Source organism: Monodelphis domestica, chromosome 1 (genome assembly GCF_027887165.1).
Source record: "Monodelphis domestica isolate mMonDom1 chromosome 1, mMonDom1.pri, whole genome shotgun sequence".
Taxonomy (NCBI): domain Eukaryota; kingdom Metazoa; phylum Chordata; class Mammalia; order Didelphimorphia; family Didelphidae; genus Monodelphis; species Monodelphis domestica.
The window spans coordinates 43940623-43957571 of record NC_077227.1 but is presented as its reverse complement, the minus strand read 5'-3'; the positions used below and the strand labels follow the sequence as shown (position 1 = coordinate 43957571).

Sequence of the window (16949 nt, the reverse complement as noted above, 5' to 3'; positions counted from 1 at the left end):
GATCCCAACCACATGTCTAGACTCTTGGGATAGCTCTAATAATGGTATGTGGATCAGTAGTATAATCCACTCCCATTGGGAACATTTGGAAATTTTGAGGTCAGCAGGAGTGTGGAAAGGAGCTGTTAAAATGCTCTGTTTCCAGGTGTAGGTCTAAAAAAGGGCAGAGCTTCAGGTCAGTCTAAAGGAGTCTTTAATCTTGGAAATATGAACTTGTTTTGTTTTTAACATTTTAATAACTTTTTAAATATAATTGATTTCCTACTTAATTTAATAAATTTTCTTGCATAATTCCAAATTGCCTTAAGAACAGATGAAATCATTTACAGCTTCAAAAGAAAGGAAACAAAATATTTGTCTTCCTACAGTCCCTCCTACAAAAGTTTCAATCATTTAATCCTTGCTCTCCTTTGTCACTGAAGATCTAGAATATTAAAATATATCCTGAATAACTTGAAGACATTTATCAAACTGATGAATGTGAAGGAATTCCTTGGTGTTGTTTTACATAGCATTTATATGATAATTTGTAATTTTAAATATTGGTCATGGTTTGTAATATTTCCTTTGAAAAGCATTCATATGATCTGATCATTCTTTCATTTGAAAAATGGCTTCCAAACTTTTTTTTTGAGCAGTTCTCTTTGTATCTTTATTGTTTTTTGTTAAGATCCTATTCATCCCCATTAGCTTTATTTGTAATCATCTAATCATGGGAAATGACAAATATGCATCCTTCTATTGTTTTTGTCAACCAGACTTATGTTAATTTAGCACTGAATTGGCAGGAACAGATAACTATTAGTGATTATTCATGTACTGTCCACTTGTTTCTTTTAGTAAGTAATTCAATTTTTATGTTCAGTTTAATGTAGCTCTCTTAACAAAATTAAGGGAATCCAGGGGACAGTTGGGTAGCTCAGTGGATTGAGAGCCAGGCCTAGAGATGGGAGGTCCTGGGTTTAAATCTGGCTTCAGACACTTCCCAGCTGTGTGACCCTGGGCAAGTCACTTGACCCACATTGCCTAGCCCTTACCACTCTTCTGCCTTAGAACCAATACACAGTACTGATTCTAAGACAGAAGGTAATTTTAAAAAGAGGGAATCCAAAGTCTTTGAAACAAGGTATTTCTGGGTTTCAAAGATCAACTTAGTTAAATCTAGAGTAGCTCATCATCTATAATATTGTTTTGTTGTTCAGTCATTTCAGTCATATATGACTCTTTGTGGTCCCATCTGTGGTTTTATAGGCAAAGACACTGGAGTGGTTTGCCATTTCCTTCTCCTGCTCATGTTATAGTTGAGGATCTGAGGTAAACAGAGTTAAATGCATTGCCCAGGGTCCCAAAGTTAGTAAGTATGTGAGAGCCCAGATTGAAACCCAAGAAGATGAATGCATCTTCCTGACTCTAGACCTGGTATTGAAGGCCACCTATAGTATGGCCACTTTCAAATAATACCGGAGGGACATTTTCTCTGCAAATCATATCAGAAGGCAAAAGAACTTTCAGATAAATGGAATATTAATCCACAAATTCTTATAGAGAAAAATAAAGGATTTGGTGGAATTAATTGTATTGTTAACCCAAAGGAAATAAGCAACATAATTCTATGGAATCTCTGTTCATTATTCTTTGTAATATTCATAATAGGCACTTTGTAAATAATCAGAGGTTATGTACTGATGTATATTGCAAAAGAAGAGGTGGTAGTCAAATTATATGAAGAACTGGATAAATTCCTTCAAATTCAATCAACGTGGCAGGTGGAAGTGGATGGGAGGATGTATTCTGCAAGGGGAAAAATATTTTTATAGCACCTAATATGTAAGTACCAGGCACTGGACTAAACACCTTTAAAAATTATAAATATTAACTCATTTGATTCAGTTACATAGGAACTATTATTATGGCTTTTTTACTATTGGGTAATAGGAAAAAGCAGTGAAAAACTTGCTGGAAAATATGGCTAAGGAGTAAGAAATAGTAGGAGTAAGAAATAGGGAATACAGAAACCTCACCACTATTTACATAAATATTCATTCCTATTAACACATTTGAAAGCATGGATATAAATGAATTTCCCCCTTAGAATTATAAGAAGTGCATACTTAAAACCATCAGAAACATTATCTGTAATGGGGATTAGTTAAACACATTCCCTATAAAATTGTAAGTAAAACAATGTTGTCCATTATCAACAATATTATTTAAAATTGTATTAGAAATGCTAGCAATAGAAATAAAACAAAAAAGAAACTAAAGGAATTAGAATGGCCATAGAAGTAATACAATAATTTTCTTTTTGCAGATGACATGATAGTATAAATGGAAAAGTCCTTGAGATTAAATTAGAAAATTCACTGCAACTATCAATAATTTTAGCAAAGTAACAGGATATAAAATAAAACCACATAAATCATCAGCATTTCTCATTGCATCAATAAAGCTGGCAAGAATAGATAATAAGAGATCACTCATTTAAAACAATCATAGGCAAAATAAAGTACCTGAAAGTATATCTGCCAAAACAAACTCAAGAATGACAAACATAATTATAAAACATTTTAAAACAAATTTAAATAACTGGAAAAATATTAATTGTTTGTGGGTGGGCAGATAGAATATAATAAAAATGACAGTCTTAACAAAACTAATCTACTCAATGCCTTCCCAATTAAATTTTTTAAAAATTTATTTTATTGAACTAGAAAACATAATCACCAAATTCATTGGGATACAAAAAGGTCAAGAATATCAAAGGGATTAATTAAAAAAAATGTAAAGGAAAGAAGTCTAGCAGAACCAGAATTTAAATTGTATTATAAAATAGGAATTATCAAAACTATCTGGTATTGACTAAGGAAAAGAAGAGTAGGTCAATAGAACAAAATGGACTTACAACAAACAGTAGTAAAGAATTACAGTAACTGTTTAACAAAATTAAATATCCAGGCTTTTGGGTAATAATTCACTATGTGTAAAAATTATTGGGAAAACTGGCAAACTGGCAGAAACTAGGTATAGTTCATTGTCTTACATCATTTACCAAGATAAGATCAAAATGGATACATAAATTAGATATAAATGGAGATATCATAAGCAAATGAGAACAGGGAACATATGAGCTATCATATTTATTGTTAAGAGAAGAATTTATGAATAAACAAGAGATAGAAAGCATTATGAGATGTAAAATGGATAAATTTTGTTACATCAAAAAGACTTTTTACAAATAATCATGAACAAGATTAGAAGAAAACCAAAAAATTGGGGGAAAGTTTTATAGAGTTTCTAGAATAAAGATCTCACTCATATCTTAAATATATAGAGAACTTCATCACATTTAGAGGATTATGAGCCACTCTTCAAATGATAAATGATCAGAAGATAATGAAAAGACAGTTTTTAGATGAAGAAATCAGTTATGTATGTCCATATGAAAAATGCTCTCAATCATTATTGATTAGAGAAATGCAAATTGAAGCATCTCTGAGATATCATCTCATTCTTATCAGATTGGCTAAATGATGAAAGGACAAAATGAGAAATGTTGTAGGGTCTGTGGAAAAATAGAGACATTAATACTCTGTTGGCAAAACTGAACTGATTTAGCCATTTTGAAGAGCAATTTGGAATTATGCACAAAGAACTATCAAATTGTGTATATACCCTTTCTCCCAGCAATATAGTTATTAGATTTGTTTCCTAAGGTAGGTGATTAGCGAAAAAAGGAGGACTTATATATTCTAAAATATTGATAGAATTTTCTTTGGTTTGGGAAAGAAATGGAAATTGAGGGAATACCCATCAATTGGGGAATGGCTAAACACCATAATAAATGATAGGTAGGTTAATTTTTGAAAAAATGGAATGACTTACATGAAATTATGAAGAACAAAATAAGCAGAATGAAGAGAATTATATATAGCAACAGAAATATTGTTTAAAGAATAATATGTGTTTGTTCACTTCCAGGGAAAGAACTGATAAATAGAAACACGAAAAACACAGTTTTACATACACACATATTATATATACATATATATACATATATATATATGTATATATAATACAAGCTTTTTTTTGTTTGGCTTTGAAGGCCTTCCACCAAATAATAATAACAAAATAACTTGGAGGTGTTGAACATGCATGATGATAAATAAACATAAAATTGAATTTGAATATCAAAAGGGAGAAAAAACTTATTTTTGATATATAAGTTGTGAATAGCTAACTGTATATACTCAACAACCAATTTGTTAGAGTAAAAAAATTAGAATTGGTAATGAATTAGAAAAAGAATGAATCTTTAAAACAAGATATTGTGAAGTTGAGGTAGCTCTAGCACAATTCATTTAATAATCTGTCCTCTGATCCCAGACCATGGACAATATCAAGTTCCTTGACCCTTTCTATTAGCTTTTTGCAATTTGTCTTTTTTGTTTGTTTGTTTTTCTCCGTTAGACACTGTAGGATTTTCTTGTTATTAGTATATAAAACTCACATTGTATTTTTCCAGGTGTATGTGGCCATTCTTTGGAGAATTGTAACTTGACAAAGTGGCATTCTTATTGTTTTTCCCCTTTGCTTTCAAATATGAACCATGACATCCCAGAGTGATATCTTGATATGTTTATGAATTTGATTTTAAGTGAGGCAGAACTGTCCAAAGTCATCAGCCTCACTCTCTTCTAGAGCCATCTAAGTTTAGAGACATCAAAGACCAAAGTCAGGATAGCTTGTGAACAATGGAAGACTTTGGCTTCTTCGGTGTCTGACCATGATCTAAGCACTCCATAGGGTATGATTCAAATACCTTCATGGCCTTTGAAATAAATTGTGCTCATCTGCCCATTCTCCTGGGGTAAGTTTTCACATGCTTGGGATAGACATCCCCTGTCCTCCAAAAGAAGTGAGGATTATAGGAAGGGAGTAAAAAGGAAAGATGGAAGATAGAAAGGACAGAAAAAAGAGAACCAAGGAATTGGAAGAGACAGTGATAAGAAGCAAAATAGTTTGATAAGGAACAGGGTGAAAATAAAGAGAAAGAAATACAAAAAATAGGATGTATAAATAAGAGAAAATAGAATGGAATAAATACATAGTAATCATAACTGTGAATGTAAGTGGAATGAACTCATCCATAAAGTGGAAATGGATTAAAAAACATAACTTACAATATTTTATTTGTAAGAAAAACAATTAAAGCTGAGAGACATACACAGAGTGAAGGCAAAGAGCTAGAGCATAATTTATAATTCTTTAGCTCATGTTGGAGAAAAACAAAAGAAGGAATCATTATCTCAAAGAAAGGAAAACAATAATCAACCTAATTAAAAGAGATAAAGAAGGAAACTACATCCTGACAAAAGAGACCATAGACAATAAAATATTATTAGAACTAACCATATTAACACTAATAGTATCACATCTAAATTTTTAAAAATTAAATGAGCTATGGGAAGAAATGGACAGTAAAACTATACTAGTTGGTTACTTCAACTGTCCTCTCTTAGAATTTGTGAAGATTGAATTTAGCTATCTCCTGATTGTAACAATGAAGATACTTAGCTCTTTCTTTATAGTGAAGCTAGAATTGTAAGCTACTATCTATTTTTAGATTTTAACTTCAAAAAGGTGTTAAGTAACTACAAAAGTTGAATTAACCACAAAAAGGTGTTAAGTAACTACAAAAGGTGAACTTAACAAAAGAGGTCTCAAGTAACCCAAAAAGATATAATTTAACCAGAGAAGGTGAGAACTAAAGATCGGGCAGTCCTGTAGAAAAGCATCTGCTGTGATTGGTAGACGTGAAAATTTAGAGGAGGTGACACAAAAGAAAAAGGTCTTTAAATAGAGGAAAAAAAGACTGAAGAGACAGTCAGTCACCCGGGGTTTGGAGTGAAGGATGGAGGAGTGACTGGAAGACTGACACCCAGACTTCTTTTTTAGACTGTCACCATTGGTGAGTGAAAGGCTGACTTAGTGGACTTGCTTTTCTTTTCCCCTGGCTGGGACTTAGAAATTCTAACTGACTAAAGAGACCCTGCCTTTCTGGAGGCATGAAGCCTCCAGATAAGACCCATCTTCTTGAGACTCTCTTCCCCTGGCTGGGGCTTAGAGATTCTAACTGGTATCAGAAGAAGCCAGAGTTCTCTCTTTCTCTCTCTCTCTTTCCTTAATATCTTCCTTCTATTGTAAATATTGTAAATAAACTACCATAAATTTTATTTACTTTAGTAATTCATTTTGAGATTTAGAAATTAAATCCCTGGAAACCACCTAACAATATATTCAGAGTCTAATCACAATTAATTTTAACAAATTTGATGTATTTAGCCATAAATAAAGAAGAGAGAAGTTAGGAAATTGAATAGAATTTTAGAAAAGCTAGAACTGATAGGTTTCTGGAGAAAACAATCAGAATAGAAAGGAATATATATTTTTCTCAGTGACATATGGCACCAACCCAAAAAACAGCTATGTTTTAGAGCATAAAAACCTCACAAACAAATGCAGAAATGCAGAAATATTAAATTTCTTCTTTTCAGATCATAATATAATAAAAATTATGTACAAGAAAGGGATTTGGAAAGCTAGATAAAAATTGGAAACTTAAAAATCTAATCTAATTTTTAAGAATGAGTGGGGGGCTGCAAGGTGGCTGAGTAAATATTTTCAACTTTTTTTTTGTAGTTTTTTCTTGATATGTATCTTTTCTCACAACATGACCAAAATGGGAATATGTTTTGAATGACAACACATGAATAATCCATAAAACATTGTTTACTATCTCAGAAGGGAGTTGGGGAAGGAAAATAATTTGGAAAGTAATGGTAAAATATGTCTTTATGTATGAAGGGGAAGATAAAATATTGAAGAAAAAAAGCTCTGCATAATAAACTGATAAAATGATTGAAAATCTGAGAGCTACAAGACTTAAAGTCAATCAGTCTAATTCAAAATTTTAAGCAGGAATGAATTGAACAAAATCCTTGATTCTTAAATCTCCCATAGACTCTAAGAAAATCTCAAATCATGAGACATTTCTTGCCTCATTATTACCATTTTGTTGCTTCACCAATGTTTAGAACGTTCTTTGTTTTGAGTTGGTGTACTCTCAGGAAAAAGACAATCAATAATTTGACAACCAATAAACACTTATTGAATACCTTTTAAGTATCAGCCAGTATTCCAAGTTTAACAGATGCAAAAAGAGGCAAAGGACAAGGAGCTTACAATCTTACAAAGGACAAGGAGCTTACAATGAGAGAGAGATACAATGCAACCAAGTATACACAAATCAGGCTATGTAGAAGACCAATAGGAAATAACAGATAAGAGAGACTGAGGAAACTCATTTTTTTACTGGAAGCCTCATGTGGGAATACAATATTCAAAGGATTGTGGGAAGATAGACACTGGTATATTGTTGGTGGAGCTATGAGTCAGGTTCAACACTTTTGAAAACCAGTTTTAAATTATGAGAAATGACCTAAATGTCAAATTCTTTGACCAAGAATGAATTCATCAGTTACTCTGATTTTGTCATCTTCTTTTCTTTAAAATGTTATATGAGATGGCTCAATGGAAGAAGGGGGAAATGATGTAAGAGATATAAGGGGAAATCATGGTGTTGTTGAGATGTTCCCATAACCCCTGAAATACTTTCTTCTGTGGAATTTATGGGGAATATAAAATTATTTCCCCCTTTCCTCTCTTTTTTTGTCTCATTGTCTCATATACAAAGATGAAAGAGTTAGTTTGCCCCAATGATCCCCATTGTTTCTGCACCAACCACTTAAACAATAAGAAAGATCTAGAATGCATGTTTCAAGTCTTCTTTTGGAACACTTTTTGGAAAATGAATGTTTTGTTGTGGAAAGTCAGAAAATAATATATAATATTTCATATATTACTGTTCAATGTGAATAAACTATATCATCCTAGAACAGGGATTCTTAACTTGGTCACCCTAAGTTTATTTTTTTCTTCCTTGTCTAAGTAGTTATATTTATTCTATAATTATTATTCTCCTTATGATCTCATGTCTTTTACTTTATATACTTAAAATAGTTCTCTTAAGAGTCTATACAATGACCCACTGACAGAGGGGCCCATGACATACACACAGAAAGATTAACAACCCCAAAGAGCCATATTGCAGTTCTGAGTCACATTACTCAAGTCTCAGGAATGCTGACAAAATAAAATTTGACTACTTGTGTTAAGAGCTCCCAGTCATATCATTTGTGTTGTTTATGCATACATACCTAAAAGCACACATTTGTATTAGTCTCTTTCTTTGGATTTGTTTATAAAATAACTGTTCCATTTTGTAAGATTGGAGAGGAAATGTTGTAATGTGAGACAAACATTTTAAAATGAAACCAGTTAAAAATAAGTACTGCTTTAATGCTGCACTGTCAGATTTCCAAAAGTAACTTAATTATCTTTCTAATGGGAGTCTCTTCAACCAGTCTCAAGAGCATCCTCCCTAGACTTTGGGTTCTTCAATGTTTTGTCCTTGCCAATCTAAATAACTTCTCAGTGTGTCACAGATCTCTCCCATTGCACTTGGTGCTCTTTGAAGGACATGATGAAGAATCTAATAAGAAGCACAGCACAGATACTCAGGATCACCAAAGAAGATCAGTCTTTATCCCTGAACATAATGCTGTGAGAGTATAATCCTGGAAATTCTGGAAAATGTGGTATGAAATGAATATTATATATGACTGTGTTCTAGAAAAGATATATTAAAAGAAAAGACTCTGAGGGCAATTCTGTTCTCCTTCAGATGGGTACTCAGCACTTACATTCTCTTCATTTCACAGGATTCAAGAACTAAACAGAGCATTGCCCTAAGGGGTGGGAAAGAAGAGCATTCAAGATGTGAGGAAAGTGATCTGGATCTTCTCACTAAAGTTTCAACAAATATTAATTAATTAATTCAACTGATCTGTCTTGGTGTTTCAAGAACTGAGGTGTCTATGTGACTAAACTCTTGGGGTCACCTATGTTTTGAGTAGTGTTTCAATCCTTGGCTTGAGGGTTGAGAGGAGAAATATAAACTATAAAGAAGTCCTGTCAGCCCTGACTCTTGTAAGTCTCTCTCTCAAATTGTCCTCTTAAAACATAGGGTTCACTCAAATGCATGTATTTCCTCCTTATCCCTTCACCTCCATCTAGGATATGGAAGAAGAAAAGAGGAATACCAAATTCTGATTTCTGGATTTTGAAATCCCAGTTGTATGATTTTCTCTCCTCAATCTGATCTGCTTATCTACTGCTGCCATCTTTACGGTGACATAGACTAGAGGTGCCATAGACCAAACACTGACTGGGGGTCAATGCAGTCTGAAACAGACTCAAGTGTAATTGAGAAAATATTTAGCAAAATAAATAAAACACAATAGGCCATAGAGAATATTAATAAGTGAGTTTCTAAGATATGTCATTAGGAGAGCTCCTTGTTTATAATTCAATGGGGCTCATTTCCATTTGAGTTTACCACCACTATTTAGACTTGCACTGTCTTTTCAGGCCAGATCTTCAATGTCAAGGTAGAGTGAGGAAACACAAATCTGACTGGATTTGATGGCTATTTTAGGTTGTAGTCAAATATGACTTTTGTAATTCCATTTGGGTTTTTTTTTGGGGGGGGAAGATACCAGGTGGTTTGCTTTTTCCTTCTCCAGCTCGTTTTATAAATGAGGAAATTGAGGCAAAAAATTAAGTGACTTGTCCAGAGTTACAAAACTGGTAAATATGTGAAATCAGATTTGAACTCAGGAAGATGAACTTTCCTGACATCAGTCCTGAATTCATTCCACTGAGTCACCCAACTCTCATTATTTTGCATCATGTACCACAATCAAATTATTCCTAATGGCATAGTCAATATATTATAGACTTCTCATTTACTATTAATAAAATATGCTTCCAGCCGCAAAAGATCAATTTTATTGCCTTATCCTGGAACAAAAATAATCCTTGGTTCCAGAAGATTGTTAAATTCTAGTTTTTTTATAATAAATAGTAAGTAATAAGTGGATAGAGGTCAGATTTGTGATTTCACTCATATAGAGAAATTACAGATGAAGAAATTCCATCTACTTATGCAGGTCAGCACCTTCTTTGAAAATTATAGTTTGAGAGAATTGTCTAGAATAGTATTGTTGAACTCAAATAGAAAAGGGGCCAGTAAGAGTCATGCATAAGGATCCCAACAGGCCACACATTAATTTAGAAAAGGATATGTTTATATTTGCTTTTTCAAAAATACATCAGTATATTAAAATTGAATAGGAAATGCATTTTATTCTTATTTCTACCATGCTCAGGAGTGGGCTGGGGCTCTGATACCCCTTCTCTAGAGCACAGAGAGTTTTGAGTGGCTTAGTTACAATTACACAGCCCATATGTGACAAAAATAGAACTTGATCTCATCTCTTCCCAAATCTGAAGCCAGCTCTGTCTCCATTATGTTATACAGTCCTCTCATTAAGAAAACTAAATATAAAGTAAGATGAAACTGAAACTCTATTGACTATTTTCTTGAAGGATTTATTATGATTTTGGTAAAATCATGTTTATCTTTTTCAACATTATTCTAAATTATGATTTGGGTCAGAGATTGTTTTGCCACAAAATCTTTCCTGAAAGATAAAATATTAATATTAAAAAACTTATGTGGCATAGGAAAAAGGTATTGGATTTCATATAAGAGACCTGGATTCAAGGTAAGGCTCTGATCCCTTTGTGTTTTTTTTTTAATTGAGAAATTTTATTTAAGTAATTTATTTAGAATATTTTTCCGTGGTTCCATGATTCATGTTCTTTCCTTCCCCTCCTCCATCACCCCCCTTCCCCATAGCCAACAAGCAATTCCACTGGGTTTTACATGTGTCATTGATCAATACCTATTTACATATTATTGATAATTGCACAAAAGTGATTGTTTAGGGTTTATATCTCTAACCATATCCCCATCAATCCATGTGATCTTTCTGACTGGGCAAATCATGTTATCCCTCCAAAGTCCAGCTTTCTCACCTATAATATTAGGATAATAATGCCTCCTTATTCTTTGGTGATAAACTTTTCAAAGTATATTGTAAACTATAAAGTGTTATGAAAATGTAAACCATTCCCTGAAAAATAAGGGAAAAGAATAATTTATGTTATGTCTAAAATGACAGGAACATCTGGGTGGCTCAGTGGATAGAAAGAGCCAGGCCGGGAGTTGGGAGAATCTGGGTTTAAATTTTGCCTAAGACACTTAGGTTTTTTACTCTGGGCAAGTCATTTAATCCTGTTTACCTAGTCTTTGCCCTACTGAGACAGAAAAGAAGGATTTAAGAAAAGAAAATGAGATAAGATAAAATGAGAGATGTTGTGATGTTGTGGATAGACAGATAGCTTTGGAAACTGGAAACTGGCTGTATAAACCTGGGAAAATCACCTCTCAGAGTTCCAGAACATTCTCTGTGATCTAAGGTACAGAAATGTATTCTACATTCCAGGGCTCCTCATGTCAGGGAAATCACAAGTCTCCATATGCCTTCCACTGTCTATACGAAATCAAGTATTGAGAATGGTACTAATCATCATGTTTTGGATGAACAATAGAAACTAAAATAATCTACTGAGTTAATTCCATGTTAAATATTTAATTAATAATATGCTAATCATATCATACATTTTGCTGTGGTCAGGGTCCAGCCCCATCGCGACTGCAGGGTTCCTGACTGGTGGCGAATGATCAGTCAAAATTTATAAAATAAAATAAATAACAAATGGAAGACAGCTTAATCATTATGGCCATGGGACTGCTTTGCATCTCACAGCTGCTCCTCATTCCCAGGACTGGGATTTATTTTTATATCCATATTCTTGGCATGCAGATATACAAAATCAAAGAGAGATAATTGGAAAGGTGATACATTAACTTTTAACAAATCACTTGATTAACATTCTATATATTTGTATTGTGATTACAGACAGAATACAAGATAAATGATTTCATCACAGGTGGCTTACTAGGGAGTTTGAGTTACTGATTTGTGTAATTCATCACTGAGGCATATTAAAGCTTAGTGTACTTGTACTGTACCTGTATGTATTGTATGGGCCTCTATGATTGATTTGTGTGCTGGCTTCATGAGAAAGTTTTGTGCTTGGCCTGTAGCTACAGTTTTGCTGGGAATTATATGCCTAGGTAAAAGTTAACCGACGATAGTCTTTTGGGATAGGGTTGGAGGGTCTGCTCTTTTGGTGATGTTTTGGAGAATTAGGGTACAGATGTTTTGCTCTTGCATTATTTCTTTTGAGACTAGGGGGAATAATAATCATGTCAATTCATAGGTAAGGGGCACTGATGAAAGAGGTCATGCAAGGAGGATAGAGTGGGCAATCACATCTTGCCAAGGACCACTCTGTGGTCTCCCCAGCTACCACGCATGACTCTGTCAAGGTGTTGTGGACTGATGGCCCCCAGGAACATTTAAAATACATGCTGATTGAATGTATATGGATAGCTTAAAGATTTGTTAAATCTTCATTCTCAAGTTATTGACTAGAAAACTTTCAGGATTCACTGTTTCCTTTTTCCATTCAATTAGGAGGAATCTTTTTTGATTTTGACAGTGTCACCTTTTGTGTTTCTCTTGGCACACACCATATCAACTTAAGATTGCTTTTCTTACATTTCAAAATCTTTATTCATCAATGGTGATCTTTTGCCTCATTATAGGACCCGTAGAACAGATGCTGACAATAGATAATTTGACAACTGTGCAAGAGTTTATCCTGGAGGGATTTCCTGCTGTCCAACACCTGGGGAAACCCCTCTTCATGGTCCACTTGCTTTTGTATTTGGTGTCCATCACAGGAAGCATTGTCATTGTCACCATCACATGGACTGATCACTGCCTCCAAACACCGATGTATTTTTTCCTAAGTAACTACTCTTTCCTAGAAAGCTGCTTTATAACAACTGTTATTCCCAAACTGCTAGCAATCTTCCTTTCAGGAAGACAAACAATTTCCTTTGCAGCCTGCCTTACCCAAACCTTTTTCTTTCTATTTTTGGGGTCAACATGCTTCTTTCTTTTGGCTGTGATGTCTCTGGATAGGTATGTGGCAATCTGTAACCCTTTGCACTATCACAGCATCATGAACATCAAGATCTGTTTCTTCTTAGTCTTATCCTGCTATGTTTTGGGTTTCATGTTAATTATCAGTCTAGTCCTAATGGTCTCTCAGTTATCCTTCTGTGGTTTTAATGTCATCAACCATTTCTTTTGTGACCTAGGTCCTCTAGTGCATCTTTCATGTTCTGACACCAGTAGTGTTGAATCATTATCCTTTCTTCTTTCTATAGTTATCATTTTGTCTTCCCTCATTGTAACAGTAATATCATACTTCAATATAATAAATACAATAGTGAATCTCCCACTTGCCAAAGAGAGATGGAGAGCTTTTTCCACCTGTTCTTCCCATCTCATTGTCCTTTTCCTGACATATGGAAGTGTTGTTTTTATATATGTAAAACCAAAGCAGACCGACAGAGTAGACGTCAACAAAGAGGCAGCACTTGTGAACACTGTGATCACCCCTTTGCTGAATCCTTTTATTTATACACTACGAAATAAGCAGGTAAAAAAGGCTTTAAGAGATACTCTATATAGAATGAGATACATGAAATCATCTTGGAATTTTAGATAGAAACTTAAAGACAACCCCAACTTTATACAATTCTTGACAAGCAACCCCCAATTTCCCCCTGGAAATTTTAAATGAAAAAAATCTTACAACCTCCCTGAATGGTTAATTCCATTTTTTGGGTACTTTATATCTTTGCAATGTGCATTATATTGAGTTAAAATATGCCCCCTATGAATCTTTCAATTTGATTAAATTTGCCTTCAGAATCTATTCTGAATAAGAATTATTTATATGAATTCCATTTATTGATTGAATAATTTTCCTTTCTTAATTTAGAGATATAACATATGCTAGGCAAGCTAGAAAGGAGAAGAGAGCAAGGAGAAATCTTTCTAAACTTATGTAGTTTCACATAGTTTTCAAATCCTTTATCATGTTATAATTTGCCAACTAGATACAACAAGTATCCCCTTGGATTTATCTCTTGGACTCTGCTCCCTTTGTTTCTAAGATCATAATCAAATTCTTTCAAAATTCTGCAAATGTCAAAGTTCAAAATCCGCCAACTTAGCTCAATGCTATGATAAAGCAATAAAAGGGAATAATAAGATTTAAACAAATGGTCAGGCAGTAATGTGGCAATTGGTAAGTTCAGAATAATTATCACTTCCCTTCTTCTGGGCCCAATGCCTCAATTAATATATAGTAGCCTATGTCCTATTTACTTGTTTTCAAATACTAGGTTAAAAAAAAACATTATTCTAAATATAAACAAGGATAAAAATTCAAATATTCAAATAAAACAAATATTGAGTTCAAAAAGAAAGTTATAAATCTCTTCTTCCCCCCTTTTTGATATGGAATTTTTTTATTGGTCCAAAAATCTACCAAAAAGGAAATTTCTTCTATTGGGACCAGAATCTTCCATGCCACTATTAATAACCTAGAGCCCTGAGAGGTTCAGTGACTTTACCAAGGTAACACTGCTAGTATGTGTTAAGGGCAGAACTTGAACCCAGATCTTCTTGACTTTAAGGCCAACTCATCTACTTTTGCAGTGTATTCATTTTAACAAAAGTTTAACAAAAAGAATTCTTTCCTTCAGTGTCCTCTTCTCTTTTCCTTCTCCTTCATTTTTATGAATTTGTGGTTATTGTTGATTTCTTTCATCCTTTTACACAATTTTTTCACTGTATAAATAAGCACTGTGTGCTTTGTTCTCTCTGAATTGCTTCAGTTTTATTTCTTTTTATTTTTCCTATTTGTCACTCTATAGTATACAATACTCTCTCTTGTTCATATTATGTAATTTATTTTGTCATTCTCTGATCATTGTGCATCTTGTTCATTCCCAGCTATTTGATATTGTGATAAAGATCTTATAGATATTTGATACAAATTAATCTGTATTTTCATTTCAATAATATCCTAAAAATGCTGTCCTAGAAGTGGATTCCTAGATTGAAGATCTGAATAGCTTTGTAACTCACTGTCTGACAGCATTTGTCGGCAACTTGGCACAAAGTAGGTGCCAAGTTTTTATATTGAATTAAATGATGGTTTTCAAAATGATGGCAAAAATTTACAAATCTACAAATAGAATAATGACCTATCCATTGCTCCATAGAATTTCTAACATTTAATTTTATCTATTTTAATGGAATCTATGAATTTAATGGATATAACAGCTAACTCAGAGGTATTTTAATGTTGAATTCTTGTATTATTAAAGAGTGGTGAACAATCTTGAGGTCGTTTTTGAAAACTGGTATCCTTTAAGAATTTATGATTAACAACAAATGGTCAAGAGACACAAACAGGCACTTTTCACAAGTTAAATCAAAATTATCAAAGAGCAAATGAAAAAGTGTTATTAATCCCTCCTCATTAGAGAAATGCAAATTAAAACAACTCTGAGGTACCACCTTACACCTAGCAGAGTGGCCAATATGGCAGCAAAGGAAAGTGTTGGAAGGGATATAGCCAAATTGGGACACTAATACACTGCTGGTGGAGTTGTGAATTGGTTTAACTATTTTGGAGGGTAATTTAGAATTATGCCAAAAGGCCTTTAAAAGAATGTGTACCCTTTGACCTAGCCATGCCATTGTTGGGTTTGTACCCCAGAGAACTAAAAAGGAAAAAGACTTGGACAAAATTATTATAACTGTGTTCTTTGTGGTGGCAAAAAACTGGAAAATGAGGTGATGTCCATCAATTGCGGAATGGCTGAACAAATCATGGTATCTGTTGGGGATGGAATATTATTGTGCTCAAAGAAATGATGAACTGGATGGATTCCATGTGAACTGGAATGACCTCCAGGACCTGATGCAGAGTGAAAAGAGCAGAACCAGGAGAACATTGTACACAGAGATGGATTCACTGTGGCACAATTGAATGTGATGGACTTCTCTACTAGCAGCAATGCAAACATCCAGAACAATCCAGAGGAACTTGTGAGAAAGAATGCTGTCCATATCCAGAGAAAGAACTGTGGAAACAGAAATAGAAAAGAAAAACAGATGAATGATCACATAGTTCGATAGGCATATGATTAGGGTTTTGGTGTTAAAAGATGACTCTACTGCAAATATGAATAACATGGAAATAAGTTTTAAATAAAGATACATGTATAACCCAGTGGAACGGCTTGTCAGCTTCAGGAGGGGGAGGAAAGAGTGTGGGGTATCATGAATCATGAAAATGGAAAAATATTCTAAATGTACAAAAAATTTAAAGAATTGCTGACATGTAAAAATTAATTGTCTTTTATAGAATTAATCCTACTCATAAATGTGTTATTCATAAATTTCCAGAATCAGACTTCATTTAAACCTTAAATAAAATGTTTTCCCAACATTTTTCTGTTTCTTTTTCTTTTGGATGCACTGATTTTGAAGTGCCCAATATCTTTATGTTATCAAATACATACTATCTCTACTATAATTTTTTTCTCTTCATTGAATAATACATGAGGAAGTTGATCCTCTATACACTGTGAGCAGGTGTAATATGGATGAAGTTCTAGCAAAGAAGACAGAGAAGAAATGGTCACAGAGATGTGAAGAGAAATTGCAGATAATCACATCAGAAATAAGCTAGATGATACTAAGGAGAAGAGGGTGATCAATGGTGTTAGAAGATGCAGAAAGTTCAAAAGGAAAGGGAACTGCAAAAAGGCCTTTGGGTTTAGTAACTGAGAGATTGGCAGTGACTTTGGCGAGAGAAAGAGTTTTGGTGGAATGATGATGTTGAAAGCCCGACTGTAAAAA

At 33.6% G+C, this 16949-nt stretch overlaps 1 protein-coding gene across 1 annotated transcript; it reads left to right on the top strand.

Annotated features, from left to right (window-relative positions):
* The first annotated feature begins 8055 nt into the window (after positions 1 to 8055).
* On the top strand, positions 8056 to 16529 carry LOC100619723 (olfactory receptor 6M1-like). Its single transcript, XM_056798144.1, has one exon. The coding sequence runs from the start codon at positions 12736 to 12738 to the stop codon at positions 13732 to 13734; it is 999 nt and encodes a 332-aa protein (XP_056654122.1). The 5' UTR covers positions 8056 to 12735; the 3' UTR covers positions 13735 to 16529.
* The last annotated feature ends 420 nt before the right edge of the window (positions 16530 to 16949 follow it).